The sequence below is a fragment of the Opisthocomus hoazin genome, chromosome 11, assembly GCF_030867145.1.
Source record: "Opisthocomus hoazin isolate bOpiHoa1 chromosome 11, bOpiHoa1.hap1, whole genome shotgun sequence".
Classification (NCBI taxonomy): domain Eukaryota; kingdom Metazoa; phylum Chordata; class Aves; order Opisthocomiformes; family Opisthocomidae; genus Opisthocomus; species Opisthocomus hoazin.
Window position 1 is genome coordinate 13689089 of NC_134424.1, and position 19743 is coordinate 13708831.

Below are 19743 nucleotides of genomic sequence, written 5' to 3' on the forward strand. Positions count from 1 at the left end.
GCCTTTATGACATGAAACTCGGCACAAGTACTTTCACAAAAAAAAAGGTATTTTATTATTCTTAGCAATATTCACCTTGAAGGAATATGAGGAAAGCATACACTTTTTACAGACAATATATAAACATGTTGTACATAATTAACAATAACTTAGTTCACTAATCCAAAAATAAGCAAAATAAAAAAATTAAAATAGAAACAAAATACTGCAGATTTTTTTTATGCTGATACAAGTACAAAATAATTTAAATCTCGACTGCTGTTGTCTATGCTGCAGTGACTGACAATATATTGCACTTTGTCAACTGTATCAGTAATCCCTGTCTTCCACCCACATCCTTTCCCCGTCCCCCTGCCCAAATCCTATAGAAATTTGAGTTGGGTACAAATAATCTACAACTGTACCATTGTAAAAGGTAAAAAGTGAAAAGGACCCTATTTTTTTACCTCAGTACATTAAAAATCCTTATGATTTCTCCTGACCAATTTAGTTTCCCGTTTATTTCCACTTCTTTACAAAGTGCACCTATATGCCTATGCAGACCAGAAAAAGGAGGAAAGCAGGATTTTCATGGCTGCTTGGTTCTTAATCGATTATCAAATATTTTAATTAGAAAAAAGTTAACATACATCCATTTTTATTTGTTTTGTTGTGGGTTTTTTCTTTAGAGCAGGGCTTTTGCAGTAAGGATACAATTGTTTTGATCAAAAAAAAAAAAAAAGGAAAAACCCCAACAACAGAAGAAGTTAAAAATTAAAAAAAATAAAATAAAAAGCTTGTCACAGAGTTAAGCTTACGTGGTTTACATTATCAAACCCCTCTGTTCATTGGGGCATTTCATCAGAAGTATAGCTAAATATGTACATTGTATGTTATACTGGAGCTTGTGTTCACGAGAGGCATCAGATCATAACAATCAATAGAATACACTTCACATTGGCAATAGCTTTGTTTTCGGTCATTTACGTACAATATGGTTTAATAATGGGAGATTTAAATTTTTTTCTTTTTTTTTTCATTTTTTTTTTCATATAAAATACGTTACGGAGAACGGACGTTCCCCTTAGAACGATGCTTTCCCTCATCTCATCAGCTGTCGCTGTGTCTGGGATTTGACGGATGTGTGAAGCTCAAACTGATTGTCTCTCTCTTTCCCCTCTCCAGTGATCTCAACCTCGTTTCTGCCCTTCCTCCCTGCGAAGTCCACCGGGGCCTGGATGCCTGAGACAGCACGCGCGCTGGCTGGCTGCGTGTGGACGTGGTGGCCACACTGCTGTGAGTTTACCCAAGCAGCTAATCTGCATTTTTAAGCGACAGCTGCCAACACAACAGAACAAAATGCTTCAACCTCTAAAGTCTGCAATTTGGATGTTTTTATGCCCTGTGATGGTTTTTGCTGTGCTAGAAGTTAGCTGGAACACAGCTGATAAATGCCTGTATCTCACCCCTCGCTAGTGCAGAATTGCCTTCCCAAGAGTTTTTTCCCAACAGTTTGTCTGATCTAGCTGTCCGTTTTGAGGAATAACAGGGGAGTTGGGAGGGGGGGTGGGTTTTTTTAAAGAAATCTTTCACATGAGGGAGAAGAATGAAGAAATTGTGTTAAAATAATCACCATCTTGGGCACATTAAAATCCCATATTAAGGTTACATTTTTACTTTGGTCCCATCCTCCCCCCCCCGGTCTTTTCCCCCTTCGTAGTAGATATTTTGGTATGGAAGATAGATGGAGCTAATCAAAGGGGGCTGCTGAGTATGTTCTCCCCTCTTCCCCTTATTTTGAAGGCAGGTTTTCTTACAGGGTAGCCATTGCAAACAACAGCACAAAAACATGCAATCAAGAGGGTTGAGGCTTTTTGTGGAAAACAAGAGCAAAATAAATACGACTTTGTGTCTGATTTCACTTTAAAAATTATGTTTTTATAAAGATGTCCTTTTTAATTTCTTTTTTTATTTTTATTTGTTCCTCATCCCAAACAAAGTCCGCAATAGAAATCCAGCAAGTCTGGCTTCCAGTGAGCCGATTCCATCCTGGGAGGCTGCTTATATCTCTTTACAATATTCACAGTAATACCAAAGAGAGAAAGGAAAGCCAGTTCCAAGCCTTTTCCTTCAGCTTCTGCCACCATTTGCTTCCTGCTGGACCATTAAGTATCGAACAGGTGAGTTCTTTTTCCTTATACCTGAGGGGGCAAAGTGCATTACAGGCACCACTACACGTTTCTGCAGAAGACCCATCATTGGCAAGGTTTTAGTCCAGCATTAAGAGTTAAACCACATGGGAGCAAAAAGATCCCCTTTTGCCATCCCTACATTCTCCTCTTGACAGAACATTTTCTTACTTGGTGTTATCTTAGGCAAAGCCCCATGTCCTTAATCTCTGGGTGGGTCTCTTGGTCATTGGGTTTTATCCCATGGCTGTAACCATGCTGGATGGGTGTGGATGTCCAAACGAGATGCTGGAAGATGGGTGGATGGGGGTAGGTGTTGGTAGGATGTGTCCAGAGTGGCTGAAAGGTGGCAAATGCCCCATGGGCGCCATGTGACTAGCAAGGGCAGCAGCGCTGAAGGGAGACGATTTCTCCTGCATGCACTTGGACAGTTCCTCAAAACACTCAGACCCTTTCTTGCTTTTCTTTGATTTGTTGGACATTTTCCTATTCCTGGTCTGAATTCCTTCCTTTTTCATGGTCAGAGGCCTGTTCACCTGCAAGAAATGAGAAAATCAGGCTCATGCAGACAAAATGACCTTATTGTGCAAAAATGAAAATATTTGGACAGCCCCCATGTGTTTTTCCTGGATGGAGACCTTTTTCTGGTAAAAAAAAAAATGGTGTTCCTCTCTGCAGAACTTGTTTATAGTGATTTGTTTAATAAAACCACACACACAAAAACCCTCTAGACATGAAAAACAAATTGAAACTGAATTTGGCAGCTGATGACTCTCTTTCCCGTAGGCTTACCCTCAGTCCTCATTCATTTCCTAATAGAAGAGATCAAACTAGGAGGCACATGTTGACCCAAATTCAGTCCTAAGACATGAGCGATCTTGTACCAGTAACCTCTGTTACTGACAATTTAAATAACGTTCCAACATGTCAAATGATTCCGGCTAAGGATTAATTTCTTTTTTATTTTTTTAATATAATAAAACAAAGCCTTAGATATAATTATTTTGAAAAAAATATTCAAAACGAAGATGCCCCACCAGGATTAATTTTTGCACAGAGCCCATTCCGAATGGCGTCTGTGTTTCTGGGGGGAAGCAGCACACAAAACACACTTAGTTAAAACCAAGTGTGGTAGCTCTATTTTGCCTGATCTGCCCAAGCGTTGGAAGCCAAGCTAATACATTGTCATGTCACTGAACTTAGCATCACTATGCCGACAAAGAATGGCTGTCACTTCCCAGGGGAACCTTAGAGACGGGGGAAGGAATAAAACAACAACCAAAACCCTGAAACCAATAAAAGCCTAGTGTACACCATGCAGTTAAGACATCAATCCCAGCTAGGCAAGCAGCGACACATGAGATGAGTAAATACTCACATTGTGCAATTTATAGTAGAGTCCGCAGGCATTACAAACTGGGTCCCCGTTTGCATTACGTCGCCATAAGGTCGTGGTGGTTGTCTGACAGTTGGCACAACAAGTCCCTGCTCTCCTAGCCGCTGACTAACCAAAAGAAAAAGAAAATTAAAAATCTATCGGCAGGAGGAGGGAGATCATGAGAAAGGTCAACTTGGACTGAATATTTAGGTTGGGTAGAGATAGTTACTAGGATTTTCAGCGCATCAGGGCTGAAGGAAAGCTCCCATCAGTTTTGCTTTTTGTGACTGTTAGGTTTTTGCTTAAGTTCAATTATTCTCCTCTGCAGACGCAGCTTCAAGCCCCGTGCACACAGCAGATGTAAGGAGAGAAACAATGCATTTCTAACTCCACAAATAAAAATTTTAGAGAAAACGACATCAGATTTATTCAGGTTTTTCCTTTGCAGAATTCTAGTATGTGCCATGCAAATGCATTTGTCTTTTTTTTTTTTTTTTTTTAATGACCGATTTAGTTTGTACCACTGCTGGGACTGGGTTTGAAAACAGGGAACGATCTTAAAGAATGTGATTTTTACCCCTACTCTGGCCCTTTAAAGATGGATACAAAGGAAAACCAACCGCATTACTTAACTGGGTGCAGTATTTATCAGAGCCATCACTGAAAATTCAGTTTCCATTTACAAGTGAAAGGGAGAAAACAAAACCGGCTCCGACTTTCTTTAAATATTTAGCAAACCAAATTTCATGCCTTGCAGCAATGATTCTGCTGACCCGTCTGCCGCCTCTGTCCCTCCTCAGTTCTCTGGCTGACAAGCCCTCAAACAACTGCCTTTAAAAAAAAAAAAGGGGGGGGGGGAAAGACCAACAACCCCCCAAATCCACCACCCTTTCTAAAACTATTGTTCTGCTGAAACCAAGGTGGGGGGAAAGAAAGATGCCTAAACTTACCCCACCTCCCAAAACAAGAACAGGAAAAGTAGAACAGCAGGCAGCCAGCAATTTTGGTATGGGCCCTTGCCTAGCAGACCCCACAATAATACGTTCTTTGTGCAAGCACGCTACCATACAAAGTGTTATGGACGGACTAATTGCACCCCGTATTTTGGAAAATAACTGTATTAGAAAGCTTCAGCCCTGCCTCTGGAAGCGGTCAAAATACAGTCCATTTTGTGCAATTGGATTAATGCTGAGGACTCAATATTTTCTTTTCTTAAATTAGCAGAGTTTACTTTCTAATGCATATCAACCGTGGTAATTTCCCCAGGGCCTTGCTCCCAGGATATTTTTGCAATTAAGCCACAGAGAGCCACAGGGTGAAGGAGCAGCGAAGCTCACGCTTCTGTGCGGGGGATCTTGGTGAGCAGAAAGCAGTCCCAGCGCCGTGGGTTTCCCAGATGCTTCCCCGCCTGCTGGTGCTGCTGGAAGCACAAACCGACCCAGCTCACAGAAGAGCAGCACCGGGTTCTGTTCTCACTTGCTCCTGATTTACACCATGGCCCTCTGTAATTTTCCTAAAGCTGATGGACGGCTCAGCAGCTTAAGGCAAGAATCAGGCCCTGGGAGACTCACATATTTCAGTCCCTCACTCGCCTGTGAGAACAGGCCAAAGGCAGAAAGAGGGGGTACCCCCTACTGCAAGTACACTCATGCAACCCAAACACAATTAATGCCAGACTTCCAAACGCTGACATTATTAATGTGATCACTTTGCTATTGCGCGTCAGATGAACAAATTCCCAAAGATGCCCATCTCCTCTCCCCCTCAAACAAGCAGACTACAGTGGAAAAAGGGGCAATAAACAAAGCTGTAAATCAATTAAAACAAAACAAAACATTAAAATAACTAAAAGAAAACCTCTCCAGTGCCCCCCAAACCCCTCGCAGTGAGCTAACAGCCTCCCAACACACTGGAAGGTGGAGACCTGTGTTTGCATATTTGAGATGGTTTACTGATACTCAGCTATGCTGCTTAACTCTATGGCCTGTCCCATTCAGACTGGAAAGCACTTGAGCCTGAGAGACGATAATGTTACACTGTTGTCTTAACATTTTTCTATATGTCAGTCACTTTAGAAGGCAAGTCATTAAGAAGCTTGCATAGCTGAAATTCTGACTCACGACAGAGATCTTCTGTATCCCATCCCAGTGTTACAGCAGTAATGCCAGTTTTCAGCTCTCCAAACCTCACTGAAATGTGCCCACGAATATCTGAGACTTAGGCACCATAAATCACAAAGCTTCAAAAAATATATTTATTATTCTTAGCATTTTACGCATTATTTGTGGAGTAGAGTGTATTAGAAATTTCAAAACAGCAAGCATGACTGGCAAGGCTTGCCTATAGAAAGTCTCTAAAGCTTTTAGAGTCAGGAAACAGATACACAAAGTTTCCTTATCTTTAACGTACAGATATCCGGATAGGAAACTACTACCAGGAGCTTAGAAAGGACATTTTTTTTAAATCACTCAAATGAAAATACAAAGTATAGGTGACTCCATGGAAAAATAATAGGTTGTTTTTTTTTTTTTAAACAGTAGGGGATTGTCTGGGGAGGGAACCAATATTAATATTGCCAGAGAATAGAAGAGTGAAAATTACTTCATGGTTTTTATACAAATAATTATTAAGTAGGGAGCAGTAGCTTTGACTCATCTGATTTGTTTTGCTTTTTGGAGCTGGAACTTTTTTAGTACACGGTGGAGGACATTCGCGCTCATAACCCTTTCGTTCCCAGTGTGCACCCAAACCGCCCCAAGAGGCCAAATAAATGAGGAATTAAATTAAAAGCTGTCACCCGAGGATAAACGGGGAGACAGACACACGATATCCCGCCTGTATTTTGCGCGGCAGGGAGGCTCGGTGGGCTGCGGCAGCGCGGTGGTCCGTGCCGGGGCGGCGGGGCTGGGGTCTGCCCCGAGGCATGGCAGTGACCTCGACGTGACTGACCGCACGGACAGTACAACTTGGCTCTGCGCAGGGGCTGAGCACAGATGAGATGCGTTTGACCCGTGCCCGCGTGTGGTCCCTTTGCCTAATTTATCCCCAAACCCAGGAGAAACAGAGACACCTACCAGCCTTCGTTTAGGTTTAATGAGAGGTCGGTTTTGACCGTTCATTTTGTGGTAGAGCCCGCAGGCGTTACACAGGTAATGCCCGGTGCCGTCTCTTCTCCAGAGAGGGGTAGCAGTTGCTCCACAGTTCACACACTCTCTGCCTTCTAAATGGAAACACGAAGAAACCGGATTTCTTTCTTTAAAAACAAATTCACAAAAGCTTTTTGCATTGTCCTTTAGGCATTTTGCAGAAGTCAAAACAGCGTGTTAATTCAAGCACAATCAGACAGCAGAGACATCTACAGCACATGCAGCAAGAAGCTCAGTGTTTCGCGAACACCCAGGCTCTAGTGAGTATTTTATGTCATGATCAGAAATAGGCAGCTCTCTCTGCGAGGTGAGAAAGAGTGACACTCTTATTGTGCCAGATGGAAGATATCGTTTCAGGAAAGAGAACTCCCTTAATTTGCACTTGGGCACCGCTCCCCTCCCGTATCTATTGCACTCCCATGGTTAGGTGCTGTGTTCTCCTGCCACAAATACCCACGTACATGTGCACACAAACACACGCACACACCTGCAAACACAGCACGTTAAAGAAGGAGTCGAAGAAAGAGCTTTTTTAAAATTAAACCTCAGCAAACAGACCTCCCGCTCCATGCTTTCCTTTTTGTTGCAAATGCTATGGTATGAGAAAGTAAAGCCGAGCAGACTGGGAACGGACACAGGATGCCAAAGGCTCAGTTCTGATTTTTGTTCTAAAGGCAGAAAAATGCTGTTAATGCTGATCTTTTGAGAAAGTTGTGTTTCAGCAAGTGGTCTGGAAATTACTCTAAAAAAACAGCCTTTGAGTCCTTTTCCGTTTCTGTGATTTTTCAATAATACAGTTTGGATTTGGTAGGGAGCAGTTTACCTTACTACTGCTTCATTATTAGTTTTAGTAGCACAACGTGGGAAACACAGCATTGTGGAATGGCTGTATTGAAACCCAGCATGTAACTCCTAGATAGCTGTTTGTGCCTCAGACGCTCTCCGCTAAAAGTTCATTTGCCTCTGATGGTTCGAGGGCAGGTCTGCTTAATATAGAAATCTCTCTTAATATAGTTTATGCAAATCCTACAGTATTGAACTGGAGAGGAAATTCTTTTTGCTAATAACTGAAGCAGGCCATGTTAAGTTCAGCGGTGCCTGTGTCTCCTTTAATCTAGGGAGTGCGTGGCTTTTAAACAACACAGTTTACAGTGAAAAATGAGGGGAGCTCTGCAGCGCTGCATTTGTAGCTTTTGTCCCTCCTAGGGCAGGAAGCTGCAGGAGTCATCGTGTCGTGAGTCTTAGCTTTCCTACAAAAACACTGAGTGGTCACGAACTTTCCCCAGTTCCTTGCACAGGGGGCTCCCTTGCAGAAAAAAAAAAACCCGTAAAACAAAACAAAAAACCTCCTTACTTCGCCGGTCTAATAAAATCATCGGCAACTACAGGACAAAAATGAAAAAGCTACTCGAGATCCCTTTATTATCTTCAGAGACCTGGGTCTTGAATCTGTTTCCAAACTCAGGAGGTTTGGGCTGCCAGTTGCGTTTACTTACTACTCTCTGCACTACTAAAAAAAATATATAGACACATAGTAGCAACTGTATTTAAATAATGGCAGAGGGAGAGTGTGTTTTCATCCCCCGAGGAGCCGTTTGAAGGATGAGCTTGTAAAACAGATGATATTTTTGTTGCAAAACTCGCAAGAGATCACATTTCTAAATTATTGTCTACTTTAAAAATAAATGCATGTGGTGTATTCATGAGCACAGATGAGCAGTGACATACAAGAACACACACACACAAAAGCATATACAGCTATTTGTTTTTAAACGGCTGTCTAAATTCAATCCAATACACCGCATTTCATTCCCTTCCATGGCTGAGGGTGTTAAACCAGGAAGGTTGATAGAATTACGCGAATTGTCTGAATTCGCCTGTCTGGTTGTACAATTAGTGTGATTTCAAAGCGGGAACAAAAATTCGGCCATCACCCAATTCGCCGGTTTCGGACCGCGCTTTCAGGAAGAAATGCAAGGAGGGGTTGTGAGCACGGGAACGGTCTGCGGTCGGTCGCTTGGAAGCGGAGATGTGTCTGGTTCGGGGGGGGGGGGGGAAAGGAGTATTTTCTAGTTAAACTTAGGCTGGAGCAACTTAGCGATGACTGGACACCTTAGTCTTTCGCACTGGTATGTAAACTATATTTGAACTTTTGCTCCTGCAAAACGTGAAGGAAATAAGGCCCTCTGCGCCTTGAAGCGGACCGGCCGGGTAAGTTTCGCTTTCATCCTGCGCTGGGGCCTTGGTTCGTACTAGTGAAGAGATGCGGAAATTACCGAGGGAGAAACACCTATCGTTAGAAAGCCCCTGCGCGTAGTCTGTGGGGGTTTTACTAACTCGGGGGAGCAGGGTCGGGCCTGAGCCCCTTGGGTGGCCGAGGCTCCCTCTGCCAGCTGACACCGTACCGGTCCTGCGCCCCTCGGCCCTATCCAAGCCCTGGGGCCGGTGGCCCGATGTGTTGACACCCAGAGAAGCCCGGCGCAAGCTCTATCTCCTAGCTTAAAACCCCGGAGAAGCGGGACCCTGCAGTCACCTGCCCTGGTCCCCAGGAGAGCTGACAAGCCCCCAGCCTCACGGCAGCCTGCAGCCTCCCCCCCAAAGAGCCGACCACTACAGGCACGCACCCCCCGGCCCTTCGCCCCAGGAGCCCGACGAGGCAGGGCAGGCCGCGGCTGCAGCACTCACCCGAACAGGATCTGGCCTTGCTTCGCGGCTTGGGGGTGAAGCTGGACGCGGGGCCCCCCAGGAAGCTGCCGGGGTGGAAGAGGCTGCTGCTGTAGTCGTGGGCGGCCGGCACATAGGAGGGGTAGGTGGGGATGGGGTGGTGGGTGGAGGGCTGGGCCCCCATGCTGGTGAGGCTGCTTCTGAGCGGGCTGGCGCTCTCCATCTTCATCCCCTCCGACAGCGACACTTGGTACTTGATGCTGTCTTTGTCCTCCTGCCGAGCCCCGGCAGAGGAAGAAGGGGAGGCAGCGCTGGTGGAGTTGGGGTCCGGGGACACTTCCTTGGGAGGGGTTGGGGGAAAACCGAAGAGGTGGGAGCCGGAGTGCGAGGCCGGGGTGAGCGAAGACACGGAGGCGGTGCTGGACGTGCTGCTGCCGGGGTACACCGAGATGGCCCCGGGCGCTCCGGCCGCCGAGGGGTGCAGGGGCGTCTTGGTGAAGGGGTTGACGGTCCAGGGGTTGTGGTGGTGGGCAGACAGTGCCGCCTTGCTGCTGTCCAGCCAGGGGATCCCGGGGCTGTGGATGAGGTGAGGCCGGCACATCTGACTCCCGGTCAGGCGGGCTGTGGGAACGCAAGAGCGGCTGGGATCAGCGCGGGGCAGCTCAGCCCGGAGCGGCTCGGGGAAGCCCGGGGGTCTGCGGGCAGCCGGGCACAGGGAGAGGGGTCACAGCCCGGCGCAGAGCAGCCAGGTTGGCGCAGAGACCCCCTTGCCGCGTCCCCTCCGAGGGCCACAGCGGCCAGCCCAGCGAGCAGGAGCGGCGGGCAGCTTGAGGGGCACCCAGACACCCGGGGCAGGAGCAGAGGCACCCCCTTCCTCCCACCCCACCCCGGGGAGTGAGCAGCAAACCCCTTGCTCCTCCGTCCTCCGAGCTGCTGCCACACGCTCCCTTCGGCTCCCAAAAACGCCCGCAAGTAAAACCCATCGCCGGCTGGAATCGGTCGGTATTTCGCATCCGGGAAGTAGCCGGGTCTGAGAAGTTTTAGCCCGTGCGTGCACTATTTCCCCTTCCTCTCTCGCCTCCCCCCCTTCTTTCCCTCCCCTCCGCCAGCCCGTGGTTATCTCTAGGGTTAAAATCCACCCGTGCCTCCCCTTCTATCCCTTCTTCCTCCAGCTCCGTTCCCCCCGGCCCGACGCACCGCAGCCAGCTCGGCTCCGCACGGCGGGGCCCGGGGAGCGGGGCGGGGAGGGGGCCGGGGGGGAAGGAGGGCAGCGGGCGCCCATTTACCGTGTGCCTGGCTGTAGGAGACCCTGGCCCGGGCGTGGGCGGAATTGGCGTAGTAGGGGTTGCCCTGGGAGTCCAGGTGGTTGAAGAAGACGTCGACTTCGTCCGGAGGTAGGAGCTGCGCTGGTTCCATGTAGTTGTGAGCCAGCCCGGGGTGGTGGCTCTCGGGGTGCTGCCCGTTCAGCACGGCGTGGTGGGCCATCCAGCGGGGCTGGTCCGTGGCCACCTCCATGGCCTCGGCGCTGCCCTGCCGCCCACCCCCGGACCAGGAGCCAGCGGCGCTCGGGGCGGCTGCCGGTGGGGTTCGGGAGACGGGGTGGCTGTCCTTAAGGAGAAACCCGGCGGGTGCGCGGTCCGCGGGGCGGGGGAGGACCCCCGCAGTCAGCGCGTCCCTCTGTCAGCGGGCGGCGGCGGGGGCAGCACCTGTGCGGAGACACGGGCGGGTCAGCGGCCGCCGGCCGGCTCTGGCCCCCGGCGGGAAGGGGGAAGCGGAGCCCCTCCCCCCTCCCAAAAATACCCGCTCCCCAAACTCCTCGCCTTGCGCCCTCCCTGCTCGTTGCCCCACAAAATAAACAGAGATCCCATTTCAAACTCTTTACCAAAAAAAAAAGGGCAGAAAGCTTCCTTTTTTTTCCTCCCCCCCCCCCCGCTCTCGCCGCAAACGTCAACGGGAGTTTTTCCAGCTGGCTTCAAAAGAGGAGCAGGAAAGGAAGAACGGCAGATCTGACACCGCGTAGTGCTAGCGAGAGCTGCGACCGACGCGAAAGGGACGGGAGGGGAGACGGGGGGGGAGAGGAGAGGAGAGGAGGGGACAGCAGGGTGTTTAGCGAGAGCAGCGAGCGTCGGGTCCCCCCCCCGCCCCGCCCCGCACTTACCGCGGCGCGTGGTGACGGATGCCGGCGTGGGGGACGCGGAGGGAAAAAAAGAGGGGAAAACAAAACAAAAAATGGGGAAAAAGAAACAGAAAAAGAGAAAAAAAGAAACCCAAAAAAGTGAAAAAATGAAACCAAAACGCGCGGAGGGAGCGGGGGCGCACGAAGCAGCAGCGCTCTGTCCGTCCCGCTCCGCTGCGGCCGCGGCGCGGGTGCCGGCCCCGCTCCCATCCCGCGCTCGCTATATGAGCGCTGGCGCCAGCTGCCCGCGGCGCCGCAGACGGGCCGGGGTGCGCGGGGCCGGCGGCCGGGCCAGCCAATCCCGCCGCCCCACACCGCCCCCGGCCGCACCCCCGGCCCCGCGCGGAGCCGGCACGGGGGGGGGATGGGGGGGAGGGGGTCTGCGCCGTGCTCCCCCTCCCCCCCCGCCCGCAGCGTCCTCGCCCCGGCAGCGCCGTGGGGGCTTTCCCTGCCCGGGCGCTGCACGCCCCTGCGGGGCGGGGACGGGGAAATAGGGGGGTCCCGGCGCGGTGTGCGGGGATGCGCGGGGAGGGGGGAACGAAGATGCAGTGCGGGAAGGGCTCGGCGATGGGGCCGGCCCCGTCGGGCGCTGCCCGGCCGCGGGATGCGAGAACCGGCACCGGGGGGATAAACACGCTCGAATCCCCTAAACCGGGCACGGCAGCGCAGCCGGGAGCGGGACGAGCCCCGGCGGGCCCGTTCCCGTCATCCCAGTTTGAAGTGGCTGTCTGAATCGGGGGGGAAAAAACATAAATAAAAACTAACAAATGCGAGGGTCCCCGCCGGCCCCAGGGAGCCGGCACGGCGGGCAGGGCCCGGGCTGCGGGGCGGCTCCGGGCGGGCTGCGGGACGGGGACGGGGACGGGTCCTACCCGGCTCCTCGCGCTCGGACCGGGCCGGGCCGGGGTTTGCCGGCGGAGCCGAGCCGGGCCGGGCCGGGGCAGGAGCAGGGCTCTGGGACCGGCTGCAGCCTTCCCGCGGGGCTGCCGCGCCGCAACTCTGATTTTTCTTTATCTCCCTTTTTTTTAAATAATTATTATTTTTTAAATGCAAGCCGATTTTAACACTCGCGATGAATGGCGTGCTCCGGGCCGGGAAGGACCCGCGCAGCCCGCACTGACATCGCTGCGGCCGGGCCGCGGGCCGGGCTCTGCCACCCCCGAAGGGGCCGAGAAACCCGTCCGCTTTTGGGGCGGAAAACCCAAAAAAGACAACGGGAAAGTCACAACCGACCCCCCCACCCCTTCCTGAGCGCGGCGGGCGCTGCTGCGGGTCCCGCTCCCAAGGCGCTTCCCTCCCGTCCCTCAGCCGCTGCCTTCGGGGCGAAGCCGAACGCCCGTCGCAACCCCCGGGAGCTCCGCGCCAGACGCGGGGCCCGCAAACCGCCCCCGGCCCGGGGAGAGGGGCGGGGGGCGGCGGGGAGCGGCCCCTCCGCCCGCCGGGCAGCGGCCGCGGCTCCAGCCCGACGGGGCGGCCGGGGCCGGGGGCGCGGGCGGGGCCGGGCGGGGGGATGGCGGGGGGGGTTGGATGGCGGGGGAGGGGGCGGCGGGGCCGCCCCCCCAGACGGGCAGCGCCGGGGGCCGGAGCCGGCCTCCCCCGGCCCGGCCGCCCCAGTCACTGCGACGCCGGGGCTCTGACGTCACCCGCCACTGCCAAATTCGCCAGGAAATGAACTTTTTTTTTTTTTAAATAATAACAATAATAATAATAGTGATGATGACGGTAGTAATAATAAAACTCCCTTTCCTCGCTGCGGAGCCCGTCTGGACGGAGTGACACGGGGCTCCCTCCCTGACAGCTGCCCCCGCCACCACCCGTTGTCCCCCGCAAACCTCCCCGCAGGGTACCCCGGGCGCAGCCCCCCGGGGGGGACCCACAGCACAGCGGGGACGCGGGGGCCGGGCTTGGGGCACCGGAGCCTGGGGCAGGGGGGGAGCCGGCACCGCTCCCTCCCCCTCCCCGCATCTTTTCCGCACCCAAAGCCCGGGTTGCTCCGCTCCCCCCCCGCCGGCCCTCGGGGCTGCGCGGCCGCGCCGGGACCGCGGCCCCCCCGGGGTGGGGGGGGTCGGAGCGGCGCGGGCGGCCGCGGAAGAGGCGGTGGAGCCGGCTGCTCCCGGGCCGGGCAGGCCGGTGACCGGCGCTGAGCCGGGCTCGGCGGGAGCGGGGCCGGGGCTCGGGAGGGCGAGAGCCCCCCGCCGTGCCGAGCTGCTGCCCGAGGCCGGAGGTGCCCGGGAGGAAAGGGAAACAAAGCGGAAAATAAATTTAAAAAAAAAAAAAAGCAAGTTAAAAGGCAGAGAGAGAACCAAGCGAGCTTTCTAAAAATCCGGCTTCTCCCTCCGAAGTGATTTTCTTTCTACACGCACCGAAAAAAAACCCCCACCGAAACCATCCAAATATCCCCCAAAACGGATATATATATTTTTTTTTAATCTTTTCTTTTTTGCTGGCAGGAAGGCTGAGCGTAGAACGCAGGCGGGCGGCTGCAGGTAGGTCCCGCCGCGCTCGCTCTGCCCCAGCCCGGAGGCGGCCGGGGGTCCCTCCCGCTGCGGCGGCGGCCAGGCGGGACCACCCCGGGCCACCGCCGGAACCTCCTCGCTACGCCCTGAGTAATTAATAGGGATGTTTTAATTATTGCACGCCTGCCATCAGCACGGGGCTGCGATATTTTTTTTTGGGGGGGGGGGGGAGGTGGGGTGGGCAGTTTGTTTTAGGCAGGTGATAAAATCGCAGTTAACGAGCTGATAATTCGTTCGTGTTTGTTTTAAAAGACAAATTGTAAAGATTAATCAGGCGGCTTGATTTATGGCGAGGCAGACCCCGGCGCGGCCCGGCCGGGGCTCCCTGAAGCCCCCGTCTCGGGTTACCCGGGGGCCGGCAGCAGAAGCAGAACAAAAGGGGCGAGCGGGCAGCGGCCCCCCCCCACCGCCGCCCCCTCCCCGCCGGGGCCACGGCTCTGCGGCCGGCGCCGCTCCTCGCACCCAGCCCTAGCGGTTTGTGCCCCCCCCCCCCGCCGTTAAGACCCCTTGTAAACCCCCCCCCCCAGCAGGGATGGGCAATTTCTGCCGAGGGAGCCGCTGAATTCCCGTGGCGGAGCTGGGAGCTCTCCCAGGCTCGCGGGGTTTTACTTTACTTTCTATTTTTCGTCCCCGCCGCCTGCGTTCGGCGAACCGGTTGCCGGCTCCGGTCTCGGCCGCTATAATGGCACCGCTGGGGGGGGGGATGTTAATTGAATTAATTCCTCCGCTGGGAGCAGCAGCAGCCCGCGCTGGCGGCGAGCAGCTTAGCCCCTCTCGGCAGCCTACTTCACACGGCCGGTTAGGCAGCTTCCAGCCAAGCCCCCCCCTCAAGCCCCCGGGGAGGGGGGGGGTCTGCCCGCCGCCGGCCGGGCTGTGCTCCCCGCAGACCCCCGTTCGCCCCCTTTTCTCCCTTTTTTCCCCTCTTTTTTTTTTCCCCCAACGCGACGGGCTCCAGTTTATTAACTTTATTTTGTTATTGCCGTTGCATTCCTTTTTAATAAGGGAGCGTTCCCAGATCTGTAAGCACAACTGGTTATTTTAATTTGATTGACAAATGATGTCATATCGTTGGGGGGGGGGGGGGGGGGGAGACGACAGCATGTTTTAGCAACAGTTAGTAGCGCCGTGTGATGGAGTTGACACCTTGTGCCCGGGCAGAAAACAAATAACAAACACCCCCGGCCGTGCACACCGTTTATTTACACGCCCGGAGTGGGTTTTTGTCCTCTCTTTATTTTATTTTTTCTTTTCTTTTTTTCCTGATCCTGAGTGTTTGGATCGGGGGGAAAAAGTGTACCTGGGCGGATGGGGTCCTCCAGACACCCCCCCGCACCCCGGTGCAGCCCGCAAGCCGGGAGGGCAGGGAAAAACTCCGTGAAAAGAAAGAAAAAGCGGGAGCGAAGCGCTCGGCCCCGCGGCGCTGGGGGCCGGCGGGCGCGGGGCGAGCCCCGGGGTGGGGTCTGGAGAGCTGGGGGGGTGCAGGCCGACCCCCCCGCCCCGCCGCAGGTTACGGGAGCAGCCGGGCGGTGCGAGGGGCTCCCGCCCGCCCGCCCGCCCGCAGGAGCCCCGCACCCCCTCCCGGGGCGGCCACCACCGGCCGCGGAGAGCGACACCCCCCCCCCCCCCCCGGGGTTATTTCCTTGGATGTGATTTTTTGGGGAGGGGAAGTGCTGGCTTTCTGCCTTTTTTTTTTTTTTTTTCCCCGCGGTGTTTTCCTCCCTCTGGTCTGGGCGCCGCTTTTCTTTTCTTCTCCCCCGGCCCGCGTTACTAGCGCGTATTAACGCCTGCTAACAGGGTTATAAAATGACACAGTTACCTCTTAACCACAACACCCTGTTTAAGCTGCATTAAAAGGGGGAAAAAAAAAAAAAAAAAAAAAAAGAGGACTGGTCGGGGAATAAATCATGGAATACTTAATCTTTTTTCTTTTCTTTTGTAAATACTGTAGGAGCCTCCTCGCTACCCCCCATCCCGCAGGCGATTTCTGCGGGGCTCGGTCCCAGCCTCCCGCCCGGGCCCTCTCCCGCGCTCGCCTTCACCTGCGCTTCGCCCGCAATTTCCCCGGTGCCCCCGCAGCCCCTCGGCTCGCTCGGCTGCAGAGAGAGGAGAGAAAAAGCCCCGGGTCGACCCCAGCCTGCCCACCACAACGCCTTTTTGTGCGAGTTCCCAAAGAAAAACGCGTGCGGAGCGGTTTCCGCACGCACAGCTTTCTCCAGAAAAAGGTACGAAAATTTTTTCCAGGCTCTGCCAGAAAAGATTTCGTTCGCGGGAGCCCGCATTAATTTTATAATTTGGGGGTTTTTTCCTTGCAAGGTTATTTGGGGCGTGGCTGTTGCAGAAGGGAGTAAAGAGGCCGGTCCCGCAGGTTCGATTTGTTTCTCCGCAGGCAAAACTTCGCTGGGGAGGGACCGAGCCCGGAGCGGGGAGCCCGGAGCGGGGAGCGGGGCTCGCCTTACGCCCGGCACCGGTCCGGTGCCCTGTGAGCTGCGGGGCTCGAGCCAGGCAGTGGTTTAGGCTTCAAAAAAAAACCAAACCCAAACAAAAACAAACAAAAAAAAATACCAAAAAGAAGACTGCGTTTAATAAAGATGCTCCGTGCTCTGGGGGAGAGCAATCCCCGCGACCGAAACCCACACCCAAGCGACAGTGAAATCGCTTTTCTTATTGAAATCGCCTCAAATCCGGGCAGGCTCCGCTCCTGGTTGCTTCTATTTTTTTTTTTCCCCCTCTTGCCTCGCAGCCTCAGCACCCCAAAGCAAAAGGAGGATAAAGAGGGGAACTTTGCACGTACAACAACAACAACAACAATAAAAAAATAAAAAGAAAGGAGAGGAGAGTGAAAGAGCCCGCGGAGCCGCGCGGTCCCCAATGTGGCTGGGTAATTTTAAATCATGCAAAGCCCCGTAAAGCTGCGGCACGGGACTGGGACGGGAGGGCTCCCCGGCAGGCAGGTGCAGGGGGAGCGGGGCCGAGCCCTGCCGGCTCTTCGGGCCGGAACAAACCCTCGCATCTTTCTTTTTTTTTTTTTTCTTTTTCTTTTTTTCTTTTTTTCTTTTTTTTATTAATGCCCAAATCTGCCAACAATGGGAACGAGGAGATCGGACGTGGCTGCGGGGCGGGGGAGCGGGGCTCTGCACCCCCCGGCTGAGGGAAGCGCCTGCCCGGCCGCCCTGGCTGAAACGCAACTTCCCAAGATGGAGATTTAAATAATTACGCCGGTGACAATGGGAAAGGAAAGGAAAAAGAAACCGGAGCTCGGACCCAAGCGCCGGGTGCCGCAAGGTGCCGGTGCGGGGAGAGCTCCGGGTGCCCCCCAGCCCCCGGGCAGATCCGGCTGAGCTCCCCCCTCCCTCCGCACGGTGCCCCCGGGCCGGCGTGCGCTGTACCGGGCTCGGTCCCGCAGTCCCGGCCCCGCAGCCCCGGCAGGGCAGGAGGAGCCGGCCCGGGGCCGTCAGGGCTTGCTGGGGGCATTTTTTTCGTTCTTTACAAAACCCCGCCGGGTTTGTCCCCTGGGAAACCGCCCCGCGCCGCGCTCCGGCGGCGGCACCCGCATCATCCCGCATCCCGCAGCGCTGCGGGGCCGGCACGGCAGCCCCCGGAGCCGCGCACCCGCACCCCCTTACCTCGCCTTTCGCCCGTCCTCGACGTCCTTTCGGTTCTCCGCCCGGTGTCCGCAAAGCGCCCGGTGCTGCGGGAGCGGGGCTGCCCGATCTGCGCGCTGCTCGGCACTGGCGGCAGTTTTCGAGCGGAGCCCTGGTTTGTTTTTTTTTTTTTTTCCCCCTCTCTCTTCCCTCCTTCCCCCTTCCCTTCCTCCCTCCCTCCCTCTTTTCCTCTCTCCCTTCTTTCCCTCCCCTCCTCTCTCTCGCTCTCCTGCATTCGAGGATGGCACAGCGAGCCGCTGTGTATTTATGTACATAATAAGGCAGCTCGTCCCCTCCACTTCATTTGCATCATTACAATATCTGTACAAGCACATCACATTGTCTGTTGCTTGCACCTTTTGTTACGGTTGCTGTCACAGTCTACGCGACTTGACTTTCATATTTTAAATGAATTGATATTATACCAACAACACGCGCTCGCAGCCCCGGCGCTGGGGAACCGCGCTCCGGCGCGCTGGGCTCCGCAGCCCTGGCCTCCCCAGAGCCCCTGCTTCCTCCGGGCAGGTGGGGTGGGGGGAGCCGCTTGGTAGGATCAATTATTCGTATAAATTATTCCCATCCGTATTAATTCTGTTTCCACCTCCAGTGAAGGGAATGTTGGGGGGGGGGGGGGGGGTTGGATTTTTTTAATATTTTTTTTTTTCCGTTGGCCAGCCTGGCTTTTGCACAACCCCGTGTTTCTTCTTCCCCTTCTCCCCCCCAGACTCGGTCCTCCGGGCTGTGCACCTGCCCGTCAGGGGGGCGGCGGGGCGGCTGGAAGGGGCGCGGGCAGTCGTCGTTGTAGCCAGGGAAGAAACGGTAAAAGAGGGATCTCCTCGGCCCCCGGGCCGCTCGCCCCGCACGAACGGGTCTGGGCACGGGTTCGGCTCGGCCGCCCTCACCTGCCGGGTGTTTTCCTCCCGGGGGGGGGACGAGGGGCCAGGGGACCCCTGCGCCCGGTGGCTGGATGGGGTGGGGAGGTGGCGGGGCCGGCCGCGGGGTGCGGCTCGATTCTAGGGGGTGTGGGGGGCGAGACCCCCGCCCGGGGCTGCGGGAAAACCGCATTAACGGGGAGACAAAGGCGGGACGGTGCGGCGGGGGCCCTGCGGGAGCCGGGGAACGGAACGCGGTTCGGGAAGGGAAGGAGAAAAAGTTTCGCGGGAGGGGAATTATCATCATAATGGAGGTAAAAACGTGAGCAGGGGAAAGGGAGGGGGATCCTATTCTGCTGGCATTTTCTGCCTGCCTTTGTGATATGGTCCGGGGGAAAAAGGGTCCTTGATATGCGGCAGATAATTCTTATCAGCCCCACGCAGCCCATTTCCAAAGCAAGTGTTTTAATTACTCCTCCTGTATTACCCTTCATCCTCTGAGAGGAGATACATCGCCAGATTTATGCGGGGGGGGGGGGGGTGTGTAATACAAAAGAATGCGGTATTAAAGTATATACATACATGTGTCTCCCCCTCTTTTTCCCCTGTGACCAGGAAGAGGGAGACGCTGTCGCCAGCCGCCCCCCGGGATCGTCCCTGTGCGGAACTACCCCGAAACGAGAGACCGTGGCTCAGGGGGGAAAATCCAGGGGGAAAGCGGGGGCCGAGGGCTGCGGGGTTTGCCCCGAGCGAGGGCAGGCGGGGGGGTCCCGGCCGGGGGCGCGGGGGTGCCCGCCCCAGGGTCACTGCGCAGCTGCCGGCCCGGCTGTCCCGGGGCCAGGGCCACCCCCCAAGCGCCACCGGAGGCATTTGGGGACGGAGGGGGGGGTGGGGGGGGTGCGCGATTTTCCCCTCATGCCCGCTGGAAGAGAAGGATTTTTTTTTTCCTCCGCCGTTCAGCTTTCGTGCTAAAGAAGTCGTCTGGGAGGAAGGGGGGACGGTGCTCCGCTCTCTTCCACGGTAACAACCATATTCTGCATATTGAAAAATATGATAGACAGTGGGGAAGGCTTCCCACTCCCCCCTTTAAAAAAAAAAAAAAAAGAACCAACCTTTTCAATATTGATTTAACAAAAAAGAGAGGGAGAGAATTTAAAAAGAGAAGAAGCAGCACCAGCAGCA

At 54.4% G+C, this 19743-nt stretch overlaps 1 protein-coding gene across 3 annotated transcripts; it reads right to left on the minus strand.

Moving 5' to 3' along the window:
* Positions 1-116: 116 nt before the first annotated feature.
* GATA2 (GATA binding protein 2) lies at positions 117-17738 on the minus strand. 3 transcript variants are annotated; one of them, XM_075432929.1, is made up of 6 exons: positions 17672-17738; positions 10643-11062; positions 9378-9977; positions 6621-6799; positions 3547-3672; positions 117-2704 (listed from the first exon to the last, which is right to left on the minus strand). In XM_075432929.1, the coding sequence occupies exons 2-6, from the start codon at positions 10869-10871 to the stop codon at positions 2405-2407; spliced, it is 1434 nt and encodes a 477-aa protein (XP_075289044.1). In that variant the 5' UTR covers positions 10872-11062; positions 17672-17738; the 3' UTR covers positions 117-2404. The 3 variants fall into 3 exon arrangements, with proteins under 3 accessions (XP_075289044.1, XP_075289045.1, XP_075289042.1); XM_075432930.1 differs by lacking the exon at positions 17672-17738 and adding an exon at positions 11515-11710 and having other exon boundaries at positions 6621-6766; XM_075432927.1 differs by lacking the exon at positions 17672-17738 and adding an exon at positions 11515-11710.
* Between the last annotated feature and the right edge of the window lie 2005 nt (positions 17739-19743).

What these genes read in the sequence shown, in the direction of transcription:
- GATA2 (XM_075432929.1), bottom strand. Translation starts at nt 10,871, where the DNA reads ATGGAGGTGGCCACGGACCAGCCCCGCTGGATGGCCCACCACGCCGTG. An exon ending in CAAGGCCAGATCCTGTTCGG is followed by an intron (nt 6,800 to 9,377) that starts GTGAGTGCTGCA and finishes TTGTTTTTAAAG; the next exon opens with AAAGAAATCCGGTTTCTTCG. An exon ending in TCTACTATAAATTGCACAAT is followed by an intron (nt 2,705 to 3,546) that starts GTGAGTATTTAC and finishes CATTTCTTGCAG; the next exon opens with GTGAACAGGCCTCTGACCAT.